The sequence below is a fragment of the Strix uralensis genome, chromosome 6, assembly GCF_047716275.1.
Source record: "Strix uralensis isolate ZFMK-TIS-50842 chromosome 6, bStrUra1, whole genome shotgun sequence".
Lineage (NCBI taxonomy): Eukaryota > Metazoa > Chordata > Aves > Strigiformes > Strigidae > Strix > Strix uralensis.
In genome coordinates, this window is record NC_133977.1 from 23,212,828 (window position 1) to 23,229,631 (window position 16,804).

The 16,804-nt window shown below is 38.2% G+C and overlaps 1 protein-coding gene across 1 annotated transcript in view; it reads right to left on the minus strand.

Moving 5' to 3' along the window:
• Positions 1 to 16,804, minus strand: part of MYO3B (myosin IIIB) — a 214,168-nt gene that overhangs the window by 175,299 nt on the left and 22,065 nt on the right. Inside the window, 4 exon segments of the mRNA XM_074873256.1 lie at positions 1,626 to 1,725; positions 1,988 to 2,092; positions 5,446 to 5,580; positions 7,095 to 7,278. Of these exon segments, the coding sequence (XP_074729357.1) occupies positions 1,626 to 1,725; positions 1,988 to 2,092; positions 5,446 to 5,580; positions 7,095 to 7,278 (524 nt within the window).

Here is a 16,804-nt window from a genome sequence, read left to right on the forward strand (position 1 = left end):
GAGTCCCTTCTATGACTACAGCAGTGGCCTAGAGGGGAAAAATAGCAGCTTAATGAAAGCTTGCTGCCTGATGCTTCTTTAGTCAGGAAGTCCACAGATATGGGGGCATTTCTTGGCATTTCCTAACCATCGAGTGTTAGGAAACACTAGAGATTTAACTCATGTCTTTTTCTGAGGTAGTCATATTTGTTGTAATTTTCTAGTGTTACTGTTGTAACTTAAGAAGTAGAAAAAAATCTCTAAAACCTAAATGTGGAATCAGAGAGACCCATGGGACACCAGAAAGGTTGGGATTCTCAGCTTCCTTGAATTTGCCACTTGGAGTTGCAGCACACTGATCTGCCTTTGGAAGCCAGAGCTCAAAGCTAAGCTTCTGCTGCAGCTAAGCCCTTTGATACATCTGATAAAAACATTTTGCTTTGAGTAGAAAAGCCAGCTCTTCCCAGAAAGAAGTAGTTACAAAGACCATACTGTCAAAATTCTCCCAAATGAGAAGGGGTCTTCCTCCTTTGTACTAGGTCAGGGACTCCAAGTTTTGCTTCAGGCCATATGTTTCTCCCAGCACTATTTTAATTGTTGCCTTTACCATTCAAGATAATGAATTTCTGTCCCTAGAAGATACTGAAGTCTCCTGTTTCCCAACTTACCTCAACAGATTTTTATGTTAAATTTATAATACCATGACATCAGTATTAAATTTTCTTTCCACTGCATAAATTTAATATTTTGGGATTTTTAAAAAAATATTTGCAGAATTTTTTGGCATGCCATTTTACACTACTCTCATTTTGTGAAGTTTTTTTTACCTTCATGCACTGCTAAACAAACATCTGTTATTCACACAACACTATTCTCAATGATTACCTTATGCATTATATAGTTTCATTAATAAATCATATTACTAATAATTTGTTTCTGCTACCTTTAATAAAATTGTCCATTCCATTGCATACATATCTGAGGGACCACAGCATTGCCTTGTTTTCCTAAGTGCATGTTTAACGGGAAAAAAATTGCTGAACTGAGTTAAATTCTATTGTCAAGTCCCTTTCTATCTACCTATATATCTACCTACCCTTTCTATCTACCTACTCTCTCTCTCCTGTTTCTTATGATGTATCCAGACTGGCGATGCTCAAATCTAACAGCAATAATCACAAATTAAATGGATGTTGGGTTTTGGACCCAAGGGACCATTTTACCTTCTGCTCAGAGGGAAAAAATATGCTTAAGGCTAGCAAAAGCCATTTCAGAGAGAAGAATGTTTCCTTTTCATATGCAAAAGATAGAATATCTAAATTTAAATTAGGAGGACAACTGCCCTGAAACTGGCATTCCTTGTGAAATGCAAAAGAGCTTTTCAGATAAAATGGCAACTTCAGAACTATTTTTAATTATTAAATTATTATGTTTAAGCTTTTAAGTTAAAAGTCTATTACTGATTTTTTTGTTAGAATTTTTATTCTTGCTGTATCAGGTTCCTTCTCCATTTTTTCTTAAAATAATTCTGCGTATCCTTCTGAAAAAGTCTCTCGCTATGGCATTCTGCCTTCCCGGGGGAAAGTAAACAGATGCCTTTGACTAAACTGCATGTACCAGGAAAACAAATGGGAAGTGGTCATTACCAAAGTCAACGAGCTTGACTCCACCTTCTGTTGTCAGGAGAATGTTGTTCCCTTTCACATCACGATGAATGATCCGGTTATTGTGTAAATGCTGAAGGCCCTATATACCAGCAGTAACAAAAATAAGTTTACTCCCTTATTTAAAAACAATTACCCTACTATTAGGGAATGTAATGAAGACAATCTGCACATACTCTATAGAAACATCTGTCCACTGGATTACATGCTTGATACAACCCCTGCTGCTATAATAGCCCACATAATATTGTCAACATTACCATACATTATAAATGGAAAATGTATGTATGAGATGAGTAAATTGCACCCTCTGCTGTCGTTACAAGCCCAATGAACATCCTTACCAAGAGAGCACCACATAAGATGTATGAGATTATAGATTCATCCAACCGTTGGCCACACTTCAGCAGGCCTTTGACAAGCTCTGTGACAGAACCTCCATTGCACAGCTGTGAAGGGGGGAGTTGCAAGGGGGGAAAAAAGCAAGACAAGTCCTCAGTTACTGAATATACTTGTTTAGGCTCTAAACGCCTACTGTGCAAAACTGCACAACAACACAAGGCTGGAAACAACTAGATTTTTACCTTGCAATTATTTATGTTGTCACCCCACCTTAGGACATATTTTATTAGCAATGCTAATAATAAATCACAGCAGTCTGGGTGGGGGGAGGGAAGCGAAAAACAAAGATTATAAAGTATCATTTGTAAAATGTAACTAAAAATCAAAATATGATGAACAGGACTGTATTTTGTTGTTAAAAGCGGATTTATAAGTCAAATTTACATTATTTGAGTATTTGCACAATAATACGTGCATTGCCTTTTTGAAAAACTGCTTTTGTGCAAGGAAAAGGCTAGACAGAAAAGACTGATGCTCTTGGTAACTGGGAGGCAACAAATTACAGTCATTTTAAACTTTCACTCCATCAATGCTCCTGCTGGCAGGCAATATAAAGTAGACAGAAGCCATATCTCTATACTCAGATTTGATGGCATGTGCTGCCAACAACTGAGATGAAACATTCTGATCCAGAAAAGCAGCTTCTTGCAAGCATTTCCCACTAATGTGCTGCCATACGTCAAAAGAGCAAGGGAAAAAGTAAAATTAGAATCTTTGTAAATACGTTTTCACCCACACCATTAGTTTACTGTCCACGCCCTTCTAAACAGCTATTTGCCTCCTTCCTTACTCCTCCTTCTCTGTCCTTTTCTTAAATATACAAAATTGTTCAACAAAAAAAATCATGGGAGAATTGATTGCCTTTCTTTCATTGAATTTTCTCCTCTAGACCTGTTTTTGTAGCAAGCACCCTTACCATCCTTTCTGCCATACAGAAATCTCATGCACTTCAACACAAGTTCATTTTATGTTATCAGTATTAAGTTGAATATACTACTATAAATCAGGAGAATGGCATGAAAACAGATGTTCTACAAACTCTCAAGTTTTGCATCTCTCAAATGGCTTTTGAGTTGTGGATCAGTTCAATAACTAATTTCTATGATATGTTGATATTTTCCTTCATTTATTACTAAATTCCCCTTGCATCAAAAAATTTCACTAGACTAAAAGTTTTAGTTTGTGGAAAGGATGAGATCACATGATAAGACATCCTTTATGTAAATAAGATCCTGAAACAAAATTTCATCACTGAAAACATTGATGAGTTCTGCAGGAATTTTACTTTGCTTTTTAATTAATTACTAGGGATCTTTTTTTTTAATCAATAAGGTGGGAGCATTCAGCTCAATATCAATCATCAAATGTATTTACAGGAGAACTTCAACATCTCAGGAAAGAATCTGCATGTTTTTCTTTCCATGTTTAACCATTTGCTGACAAGACATTAAGTCAAAGATTTTTATTTATTGCTTTCATTGTGCTAAATGTTCTGTTGAGACAGGCTGTACTAAACTTATCTCTAGCCTGGAAATAAAATATAGAAAAGTATGCCCTCACTTCAAAAAACACCCAAGCTGGTTGTGACTGAAAAATTATACAGACTGACAGCTGTTTGGTAGCATACGTTAAACGAATGACTGACTCTGAAAATAAATATATCCCACAAACACTACTGCTGCTGTCAGTGACACTGTTCTTGACAGTCAACAAAGATCTAGGACAAAATGAACTTGTAAACTTCATTACCACTTTATACCTAATGGTAATACCTTAAAAAGTGGACATTTAGATGGAAAAGTAGGGAAGCTTGCTTTACAGTTGTCTGTGCTACACCTATCCAAGAATTGCATCATCATAAAAATATATATGGTGTCCACTTCTGTTACCCTTCCTCATCCTAGACATTATCAAAGTGAGGTCCTGCTTGTAGTGAGTAAACATGGCAAAATTGTGCCTAAAGGGAAAAAAAAGAAAAATCCACCTTTTTGTTACAAATTTTGGAAGTCACACATCCAATGAATATATTTCAAAGACTCAGGGATCAAAGTCTGCATACTTTGTATATTCCCTTTTACTGAAAAAGTGTCATTAATTTATAATATAAAAAGTAACTGCTATGCATACATAAATTTGCATGTAAATTCCAAGGCAAGAAAAAGTTTGCCTTGTCTGGTAAATTTATCTGTATAAGGAAAACACATTTTTTAAAATGTCATATCTCTTTAAAACTTTGAACAATGTGCGCCAAAAGCCACCTGAAATGAACATACTTAATTGATAAGGTCTGTAGAAACACCTAACTCTCTCAAATTCTACATTCAATTTTCTTACGTAGAATATGTTACGATTTCGCTTTATAAAATTTTGCTATATGGAATACCACATATGACGCATCTTTCAGATATGCTACACTTGTATTAAAAAAAGAAAACACATGAGAAACCAAGCCCAAACTCAACACAAAGTCAGCAGGCAGGTTTTCTACTGTAATAGAAAACAACACCAAAAGATAAATACTAAAGCCCCTTTTTTTGACAGTTACTGAAATTTAAGATGAAGCACAGCCAAAGGTTTTTATTCAAGCTCCATAATTCTGCAGTACACATACATTAGATGTATTGCTGGGATTCCACAACTTAAGGTGGAAATAAAGATTCCCTATTCTGATTTCAGTCACCATTCAAGAACAGGGAGTGGAATTTCTAAAATGATTTGTAATTTAAAAGTGAATGCTAACTTTCACCCGTCTAGAGAGAAATGTTTGAATGGTCTGTTACTGCCCATCAGTCTGTGCAAAGCTCTGTATCAGTTAAGCCTAGAAAATATCTAGAAGAAATTATCATCTTGCAACAATCTTTAGCGGTCGTTTAACTGGCAACAAGACCACCAAAATACATTTTTCATTGCAAGAATACCGATTGCCACTGAACAAGAAGAGTTAATAGAAGGCATTTCTGTTGCTAGGTTTTCAACAACAACCAGCCTCTAGTTTTAAATTACCATAAAACAGATTTTCCCAATACATTGTTCCTGTTCACTTTTGCAATAGGCAGCATGTTTGTTAACCATCCTCCATGTTACTACTTCATCATCTTTTCCATTCCCCTTAACTGCTTGAGCTCTCCAAAAGTTTAGAGAATGTTTTATCTAATGTATCCTCCAACATGAAAAAAAATCAAGCCGTTTTTAGGCAAACCATTCTTATCAAAAAGATTTGCTTGCTTTGGAGGCAGTTTGGATGTGATTTTCAACAGTAGGCTACCACACATCACTTATCACCAGTCCTTTGATTAACAGCGATTAATCAGAGAATCATGAAAGTCTGTGACTCTTCTAGCAATAAAAAAACCCCCCAACATTTCCTAGTTAAGATGTAATGTTATCAAAATGTTTTTACCTCAAGTACTAGCCAGAGCTGTCCTCCCACATATTGATCTGCTTTGTAAAACATCCCATAAAATCTAACAACATTAGGATGATTGGGAAGAAACTGCAAAATATTATATTCTGCTTCAATTTCTTCATCTACATCCTAAATAAAAAACACAAACATAGAGAACATATAAACACAGTAAGTTCATAGGAAACAAGAACAACCTCTCACGGATAAAAAGAACTATTTTTTATTTAGTTTGCACATTTAAATGGTTTTACTTTAATGCAGGTGAAATTACTCATGCAATACTGTAAATTTAATCCACACCAAATCATGCCCCTCCTGCTTTTTTTACATACAGAAATGTGAAGTCTGTGTAAAGCAAGCAGTTGTTCTTCAAATACTGTTTCAGTGCATAATATACTTAGCCAGAAAAAAAAAAAATTATACTTAACTTTGCTCAGTTGTCTAAATAAGAAATTTACACATGTATTATTTTCTAACCTGTTTTTAAATATGCATATTTTAAATGTGTAAGCTAACTGTAAAAACATGAACCTTTGATTCATTCTTTTTTCTATGGTCATCAGACAGGACCCAAACAGAGAACAATTTCACAAAACCTCAAAGGGGACCTCAATAGAAACAAAGACATTTTTATGAGAAAAAGACATACACTGGAAACAATTAAAGAGAGACAAACCAAAACCCATGAAATAAGCAAATGTTACTAAATATTTGTTAATGAATGACAATTACAAAATACTGTTTAATATCAGCATACAGGCCACCACTCAGAACAGTACCTAGGCACCAAATCTTTCCTTGTTTCTGCACCGACTGTGACTATTAGAAAATCTAAGCTCTTACATGCATTTTCCCTTTTTTTTTGCATTTTGCTAAAAAGGATATCATCTTATTTATTACCTCCTTCATATTTATACAACAGAATACCAATATGAATTTCAGTAGTGATATATGACAGCAGCATAACATTTTTTAGTAAGTATTTTAGCCCAGCTGTCATGATTAAACTCCAGTTTGATCCAACCTGAGCAGCTGTCAATTAAATCTTCCATTGAAAATGAGGGCCTTGCTTCCCAAGGGAAGCTAGGCATTTAATACCCACTAAAACTGGAGCTGGCACAGAACCACCTCTGAGAATTTGGGCTGTGCTCTTCTTCTGTTTTTATCTTAACTATTGCCTCACAGTATTACCCACTTATAAAAGATAACTATAAAATGTCCTAAAGTTCACAGTACTTCTGTGATAAGAAAAGTAATTGTTTTAGGGAGTATACACAATAAAATAAGAACATTAAGTTTAACAGCATCTTGTATTTTCCCTGCTATAGCAGGTCCCTAAGAGGAATGCCTCTGTGCCTTCTTATCATTTCCACGCTCCAAGCACAGACACCTACATTTGTACCAGAAGAATTACATAAACCTAAAAAAGAAACTAGGCAAATGCTGTCTTCAAATAACATACAAGATGATGAAATTGTAAGTTGCAGCTTTCAGGTGCTGGTACCAAACTCCTTCTGTCAATGCATTTTGCAAAATTGTTCCCTTTGGGACACTTTCGATATCTTACACATTTGATTAACCTTTCAACTCTGAGAATTCTTTAAAATTAACAATGAAGGTACAGTTTAATATTTTTTACTTACACTGATAGGATCCAGAATCTTTACTGCTGCCAGGCTCCCGTCTTTCTTATTGGCGACCTTATAGACTTTACCGTAAGTGCCTTTCCCAATGGTCTCTATAATTTCCCAGGTATCTGAGGGATCAGCTAATGATTCTAGTCCAATCATACTGGATTTATATTGAAACAATCCATACAATGGCTTCCTGGAAAACAAAGCAGACACACATACAGTGGGAAGCCCTAAATAACTTTGTACTAAAGAAGGAATGTGATGACAATGAAATCAAATATTATCCTAATTTGAGAAGAAATACAGACAGAATCACAACTGATTGTGATACAGACAGAAAGATAAGATCACTAAATGAAGGAATGGAAAGAAAACTCTGAAGACCACTTCTCTTTACTTACTTTTCTGTATGTATTATTTGCATCAAACATTGCCCCATACACGGCATCATTCTGAACAGATTTTAACAAGTTCTGACAAAATCTGATCCCTCCCTCTAATGCATGCTCTTTTAACGGACATTTTACACAATTGGTTTAACATGGCTCATGATGCATGGCCCTATTTCTCATGCATTAAAAAGCCATGTCATACTTGTATTTTTGTCTAATGCCCCCTAGATAATTGCCAGACAGGCATTCAGTAGGTGTAACACCTCATCATATCTGCCATATCTACAACAGGGCTATGTATAACTAGCTTAATAGAAATTAAGACTGGGCTGGCTGGTATCATAAAACACAAACTAACTTGATAATAGGCAACAGGTACACCACTGGGGTGACATTCATCACTGGAGATGTTCTCAACAATTGCACTTGTCTCTAGCTCTATATTTCAGTCAGAGTGTGTTATGGTCAGCTACACTAGCTGCCTACACCTCCACCTTCAGGAGATCTGGTCAGGGGAGTTGTTTCCACAAACACTCCTGAGTGATGTATGGATCACTGCAGCCTATGCAAAAGGCTCCCTCCCACCCTTGAAATTACACAGTTAGCAAGTTCTGGTGATTAGGAAAATGCCAACACCATTTTAGGATTTCATTTCAAGTAGTGAGAACCTAGATCTTGTCCCTGAACTGGAATTAGAGAAACGAAAGATGAAGTTTAAGATGATATTAACTAAATCTTCTTGTATAATTCATCATTAGGGGTCATGATTTCTCCAAGAAAAATTATTATTTGCCCATTTGGTAGCTGTCAGTATGTAGACCACTTCAGCTATCTGTACATTTAACTAGGAGATGTGAAGTCTGAGATCCATGAACAAGCCAAAGCAGAAAAATAAGAAAATGATCTTGACAAAAGCAATTGAAGACAACACCATCACTGACTGCAAAAGCTCTTGATTTTTGGAGATGGATCAACTAGCATCTCAAACATACATGTCAATTTTAAGGTTTGAGCCATTTCTTTCTAAGCATGTCTGATATCTGCAAACCTGCTTGAAATAATTTAAAAAACTTGCTGTCATATTTATCTCTTCACTATTTCCAGCATCAGTGACAACTATTTGGCATGAGCAATTTAGTCAGAAAGAAACATGATCCAGGCTGGGGAAAATGGTAAAATAATAAGAAATGAAGCAGCAGCTCTTCAATCTAATTAAAGAAATAATTGTGCTTTCTGTTCATGATAGAGAAGAAAGTAACCTGTATGCAAATTCACATGCAGTGCAGGTCTGTATAGCAATATGCAAATTGGAAGCATGTGTGTAAACTCATTTGCATGCTTTGTTCCTTTCCAGAAAAGATTTTTAAATTCCTTTAGATCCTAAGACAAAACGTTTGCATGTTGTTAAACGTGTTAAAGTAATTTACCATATAGCAGGCACAAAACATGGCTGTTGCCAAAGTCAGGTTAGAAGTATAATGTTTTTTTAAACAATGGCAGGCACATTTAGAAAAAAACTCTATTTCCCTCCTTGGTTAAAACTGTAGTTGCACCAAAGATGGTGCCAAATAGTATAGCAAATTGCTTTGGTCTCTTGACCACAAAAATGCAAAGAAAGAAAAAGAAGGGTGAAAAAAAAAAGCTAGAGTCAATGTCATTTATCTGGGGTTGTGGGTCAATAATGTAAGTTATTAGGACAGTTTCTCACTACCTGGATCCAATATAGCACACCACAAACAAATAACAGTATTCTGAACACATACAGTTAGCACCTCAACAGAGAAGCAGGTCAGGTGAAAAATTTCTCGGAAATCAGTGAAGAGACTGTACTACATGCACTGAAGACAGCAGCCACATGATAGCTCCTGATAAGCCAAACTTAAGAGAAAGGTTTGCTTGCAGGTTTGGGGGTGGAGTTGAATACAAACATAAATTGGAACAGTTGCATCTCAGGTTAAAAAAACCCATATTGAACATCTGTGATTTTAATGCTTTGGGAGAAATGCTACAGACGTTCCTGTGCAAAGAAACAGAGAAGAATAGACTGCAAACAGCTTTGATGCAACCTCACAAAAAAAAAAAAAAAATAGACTGATATTTATTTCCCTGTCCCTATAACAACTTCCCTATCACACAAATTGTCCAGAAAATGATGCATGGCACTCATTGTACCAATGTAATATTTATTATGATGCCTCCCTCCAAGCAGCTGTTGTGGATAAATATGCTTTTCCTGAAAACAAAACAAAACAATCTAGTGTCATTGCCTGCTTTTGTTCTGATTAGTAATTAATCCTTTGGTATCTCCAAATTTTCAAAATACATTAACATTTCTTTATACCAGAAGACAATGTTCACAGAATAAAATCTAACAACAAATTGTAACAGATGGAGTCCTGGTGGAGGACTGAAGAAAAATTTTAGTGAGTGAGCACTTCTATGCATTGTGATAACAAGGCAGCATTTACAGGCAGCATTCCATTACATGGAATCAGATTTGCCAAGTTCATACCATAAACATCTTCAGCTTAAACTAAAACACCCTCTTCTTGAACTCAAGCAGTATATCCAAATGAGGTTCTACAGCTGCCATCAGTGAAAGTGCCCATTGCACACAACATAGTAACCCTTATGACATTCCCATGATAGATGTGAATGTTTTACAGCACAAAAGAGCAAAAGAACAGTATCTATTATGGATACTATATTCTAATAGCTATTATCTTCAATATTGTAAAATCTGGATTTTTTTTAAAAAAACCCACAAAGTGATAGAACCATAGAATGATTTGGGTTGGAAGGGACCTTCAAGATCATCTAGTTCCAACCCCCTGCCATGGGCAGGGACACCTTCCACTAGACCAGGTTGCTCAAAGCCCCGTCCAACCTTGCCTTGAACACTGCCAGGGAGGGGGCAGCCACAGCTTCTCTGGGCAACCTGTTCCAGTGCCTCACCACCTCCACAGTGAAGAATTTCTTCCTTATATCTAATCTAAATCTTCCCTCTTTCAGTTTAAAACCATTACCCCTCATCCTATCCCTACACCCCCTGATAAAGGGTCCCTCCCCATCTTTCCTGTAGCCCCCTTTAAGTACTGGAAGGTCACTATAAGGTCTCCCCAGAGCCTTCTCTTCTCCAGGCTGAACAACCCCAACTCTCAGCCTGTCCTCATAGGGGAGGTGCTCCAGCTCCCTGATCATCATCATGTCCCTCCTCTGGACCCACTCAAGCAGGTCCATGTCCTTCTTATGTTGGGGGCCCCAGAGCTGGACACAGTGCTCCAGGTGGGGTCTCATGAGAGTGGAGTGGAGAGGGAGAATCCCCTCCCTCGACCTGCTGGCCACACTTCTCTTGATGCAGCCCAGAATACGGTTGGCCTTCTGGGCTGTGAGCGCACATTGCTGGGTCATAGTCAGTTTTCCATCCGCTTCTACTCCCAAGTCCTTCTCTGCAGGGCTGCTCTCAATCCATGTAAACATTAAAGGAAAAAGCCAAAGTTGTAAAGTGAATGTGTGCTTTTCTTTTTCTGTTTCCTGATATGCTGAGCTTCAGAAAACAAAATGTCCTTTTTTTAAACAAGGGTTGCCATTTCCTTTTTATTTCTACAATGAAAAGTTACATATGAATGCAACCACTTTTACAACAACCCCATATTCAGAAGAAACACTAAAATGCTGCAGCTGAAATTTCTTTAGGAAGAAACTTCTCCTTTCACTCCCCCCACATCAGGCCCCACATCCCTCTGGGCTTTGAAATGATGTACAAAGAGTGACTTCTAGCTGTGCCCTCCCCAGAGGGAGCCTCAACCTATTAGAGAATCTACTGATTACAAGTATTTCATGATTTCTGCCACCAGCTGGAGAAGGTTTCTCAGTGGTTAAATCTGTGCCACACAGGCAAGCAAAATAGCCCACACCAGATGCTGAAAAATTACACTTTGGCAATTAACTCTACTGGATAGGGAACATCTTACACAAAGCTATTTGGGACTCCACACACTTATGCTATTTGAGGAATGACTACATGCCATCAATAAGCCCACAGCACTCTACCAAACCCTGTTTTGCATACTTGGGAAGAGACAGAATGCAAAGCAAAAGTAAGGACAACTTGATGGATTCTGGTCAAACTGCTCTCAGACTGAAATAGGATCAAACAGCATGGGTTTTTTTTAAAGCAGAGATAATATGCTAACTTAAAATAAATCTTGTAAAAGTTGACCAACCAAGACAAAGAATAGGGTAAGACAAAAATTTATTAACAGGCTTCAGTCATTGACAGGCTTTCTTTCATTTACCCATAAAAAGAGATATTCTCCATCATTAAAGTAAATATCATGGGTTTCTTCACAGAATCACAGAATCATCTAGGTTGGAAAAGACCTTGAAGATCATCTAGTCCAATCATTAACATTGACAGTTCTCAACTACACCATATCCCTCAGCGCTATGTCAACCCAACTCTTAAACACCTCCCGGGATGGGGACTCCACCACCTCCCTGAGCAGCCCATTCCAACACCTAACAACCCGTTCTGTAAAGAAATGCTTCCTAATATCCAGTCTAAACCTTCCCTGGCACAGCTGAGGCCATTCCCTCTTGTCCTATCGCTTGTTACTTGGTTAAAGAGACTCAGCCCCAGCTCTCTGCAACCTCCTTTCAGGTAGTTGTAGAGGGCGATGAGGTCTCCCCTCAGCCTCCTCTTCTCCAGACTGAACAACCCCAGTTCCCTCAGCCGCTCCTCGTATGACATGTGCTCCAGACCCTTCACCAGCTTCGTTGCCCTTCTCTGGACACGCTCGAGTAATTCAATGTCCTTTTTGAAGTGAGGCGCCCAAAACTGAACACAGTCATTGAGGTGCGGCCTCACCAGTGCCGAGTACAGGGGTAAGATGGCTTCCCTGTCCCTGCTGGCCACACTATTTCTGATGCAATCCAGGATACCATTGGCCTTCTTGGCCACCTGGGCCAAGAATTCTTCATATCACCTTGTCCTGATTTTAGCTGGGATAATTTTCCTCCTAGTAGCTGGTACATTGCTGTGCTTTGGATTTAGTGTGAGAATAATGTTGATAACACACTGATGTTTTAGTTGTTGATTTTTCTATTTTGAAAACCTTTAATAGTCAGAACAAATTAAGTCAGACCAGGCATGACAGACTAACTTAGACTGCAGTCAGGTAAATGTGCAAATAACATTTATCTACATCTAAAAAAAAATATTTTGCTGTGAGGTCACCATTAGAATCAGTGACTGCATATTATCACCCCTTAACAGTATCTCTAAGACAGACTACAGTATTGTTTGATATAAAACATAAAAGAAATATGGGTTATGGACATAAATCATTTTTCCCTCTATGAACTAGCCTTCCAATTGCATTCCATGGCTCTGAATAGCCTCAAAATAGCCACCTGGAAAAGTATGTGGTGTCCTAGAAGTTCTACTGTGATCTTCACCTGGGTTGTGAAGACAAAACAAAAAAACCCAAACCCTATATAGAGTAACTACATGAAGATTTTTTTATGTTATAATTACTTCTGGAATAAAATCAGCAACTTTTTCTTAAAATTTATTATCACAGCTTTCTCAGAACTTACAGGGACAAGAGGGACTCATAAGCAAGAAAAACAGTGCCAGAAATAGCTTTACAATTACTGTTCTATTTTCAGTACTGCCTTACTCAACTTCTATACAACAGTGATCTGCCTACTGCCTTCCAGCATGCACCCTTTTCTAGCTCACAGTAAAATGGGACATCTGTAGAGGTTCTGAAATTAGTAAAAGCCTCATTCCAGCCTGGTGCTTTCTAACAGTCATGGTATACAGTACTAGACAGTTTTGAATTCTAATATCACTGGTAGGGACATAATAGCAACACCAGTCAATACTACTGAAAGAAAATTTACCATACTGTTTCCACATAAAGAATTCGTGCACAGGGCTAATTTTTGCAATGTTCTATTTGTCTAGCCCCTCTCGTCTCTCTTGTGAAACAGCTGGCTTTCACTCTTCTGGTATCTACACATACTGTGGAAGAATAAGAATGTCATATTCAAAATGCAGGTATTTCACTATTTGTAGGCAGTTCAACATTGCTTCCATACTAAATGAATAACTCATAGAAGAATTCAGTAGGTGAAGCTGACATTATCAGCTATGGCTTCACCCAGCCATGACAGCCCCTATTCTGCTGGCTAGTAATGGTCACACCCAGACAGCTACCTAAGAAGCAATTGTTAGAGGAATTAATGAACCACCTAAAGGCACAAGAAAATCAATAGTCAGAACAGCTTCCTCTGCTAGCCTCCTCTTGCTGTTTCTCACTGGCTAGGTTAAAACAAAGAGGATGTCAATATTTTCAAATGAAGCATACAAAAGAATCCATCAACACACCATCCTATAACTGTTCTCAACTGGTCTCAGAAAGAGAGACTGCAGAATGTGATGTGCATAGTTCTTTCTAGGATAAAAGTCAGTGATGGAAGGAGATGAAGGAGAAGGATAAAAGTATGTTCAAAAGCTGTTACTGATGCTACACAACTTACAAACAAAAAGAAACATATTTTAACTGATCACATCTTTTCACTAGACTGACATAAGGGAAAAATAGGACAATCAGGAATAGAAGTGCTATTATTTATATGGTAGATCCCTGAGAACACTCCTGCTAAATTCATTTCACAGAACAAGTCTCTGTTGAATATACAAACCATGAAACTGACTCTGTGGGTATTCAAAGTGGAGATGGAAAGGATGTAACTGGGAAACATGTTCTGCCCTTCCACATACTTCAACTTAAAGCTTTTTAACTTTTTACTAGTTGTGCTTACCTACACTCTATATCTCTACATAAAGTCCTTTAAATTCAGGAGTATCTTTGTTACTTTCTTTCCTTCTGCTTCCTTTATATGGATGGACAAGATCATCTAAGATTTTAGATTTGTAATATCAGCCACAGGGCCAGATAGAGCAATAACCAGTGGCAATGGATTGTGTTTGGACACTAGTTCTGAGGAAAGCATTGTGAATGTTTAGCCTCTTGTCTTGTCTATGCTTCTAGTTCATCACAGCATGAAACACAACCCCATTCCTAAGATCAAATATAAGGCCAAATGCCGGGTGCTGCACTTGGGCCACAACAACTCCCAGCAGCACTACAGGCTTGGGGAGGAGTGGCTGGAGAGCTGCCAGTCAGAGAGGGACCTGGGGGTGTTGATTGACAGCCAGCTGAACATGAGCCAGCAGTGTGCCCAGGTGGCCAAGAAGGCCAATGGCATCCTGGATTGCATCAGAAATAGCATGGCCAGCAGGGACAAGGAAGTGATCTTACCCCTGTACTCAGCACTGGTGAGGCCGCACCTCGATGACTGTGTTCAGTTTTGGGCCCCTCACTTCAAAAAGGACATTGAATTACTCGAGCGTGTCAAGAGAAGGGCAACGAAGCTGGTGAAGGGTCTGGAGCACATGTACGAGGAGCGGCTGAGGGAACTGGGGTTGTTCAGTCTGGAGAAGAGGAGGCTGAGGGGAGACCTCATCGCCCTCTACAACTACCTGAAAGGAGGTTGCAGAGAGCTGGGGCTGAGTCTCTTTAACCAAGTAACAAGCGATAGGACAAGAGGGAATGGCCTCAGCTGTGCCAGGGAAGGTTTAGACTGGATATTAGGAAGCATTTCTTTACAGAACGGGTTGTTAGGTGTTGGAATGGGCTGCCCAGGGAGGTGGTGGAGTCCCCATCCCGGGAGGTGTTTAAGAGTTGGGTTGACATAGCACTTAGGGATGTGGTGTAGTTGGAAACTGCCAATGCTAGGTTAAAGGTTGGACTAGATGATCTTCAAGGTCCTTTCCAACCTAGATGATTCTGTGTGATTCTGTGTGACCAACCACAGCAAACTGCCCATAATACAGCTACTGATGTCATGGCAGAGAAATGTAGGTGTCACCTCCTCCTCTAGAAATAAAGAGAAAAAACAACTTGATTTTTTGAACACTAGTCAAATGAAAATTTCACACCACCACTCCAAAAGCAGTTCTGAACCACAAGCATTTATAAGATTATAAACTTAATTCAAATTCTTGGATCAAATGTTTGAGTCTAAACCAGAAATCTCTCTATTGATATCCTGGAATATGCATGGTAGGAAAGATGTATGTGCCTAGACCAGACAATCCAGTTGCGTGTTTCCATTTAGATTCATTGCATCATAATCTGTTGCATTACAAATTTTTATAAGTGAACTCTTATTGCACCCTTATATTTATGAGTAAAGCATTAACCTTTGTCCAATGACTGATCATTTCTGTATTGTTCATATAAATCAAACAGAAAAGCAGATTACTCTGGGTGGGCAAATACATCCTCACAATCACCCAGTTTCATAAACAAACAGATCTAGGATGCATGTAGGCAAATGTGAAGGACAGCTTGGCCCCTGACCAGCTACCCTGCAAATCTAATGCTGCTCTTACCAGGTATGCATTTTCAGCCCTTCCTGAAGGCCCATGTCAGATCGGGATGCACTGCTGACTCTGTTGCTGGGTCACAAAGAAGTTATTTTACTCCAAAGTATTTAGCACCTCATCCTGCAACTCCCAAGCAAGTGCCACAACAGTCTTGCTAAACTTCCATTTTTCATTTGGTCCAGGTAACACTACTGGCATCTTGGGTCCTTCGTAATTGCATCTCCCTCAAATATCAAGTGTCTCCTGCTTCCCAGTAATTCATTTTGAAGTTGCTTCTCTCTTACCACAGACTCATAGCTTTGTGTCATCTGCTGTCTACAACAGTCATACCAGTTTGCTTCACCTCAAGCCATTTCCTAGTTGAATGGAACTTGCAGACATTGTAGTACTAGCCTTAAAGAGATCTGCTTAGCATGCACAGAATGGGGCCCTGAACTTTAAGTTAAATTAAACACTGCCTCAATCTACTGCATGATCAAGAACAGAACAAGCAACCAATAGGGTTTTCTAGAGTAGCAAGGTCTTAAAGATGAGGGTGAACTCAAGCCACTCCATCTTATTTAATAAAAATGATCACTAGCACTTCAGAAAGTTTCTCGGTGCTTTGATTCTTCTATCTAATCTTCACTGATGTCAGTGGTATTATATTAGTAATCAAATTTCTTTCTGTTAGAATCATTCAATCCCACTCATTTTCATAGAATTTCATAGATACACCATGCTTTATCCTGGTTTACCATAGCTGAACTTCTCTAATTGAATATGCACAAAAGCTGAAATGTAGCTAAAGTGAAAAGATTTGTAAACAGTAATTCACAAAACTAAGAAAGCCACAAAGCAACTTGTTTCATGAACAGTGAAAC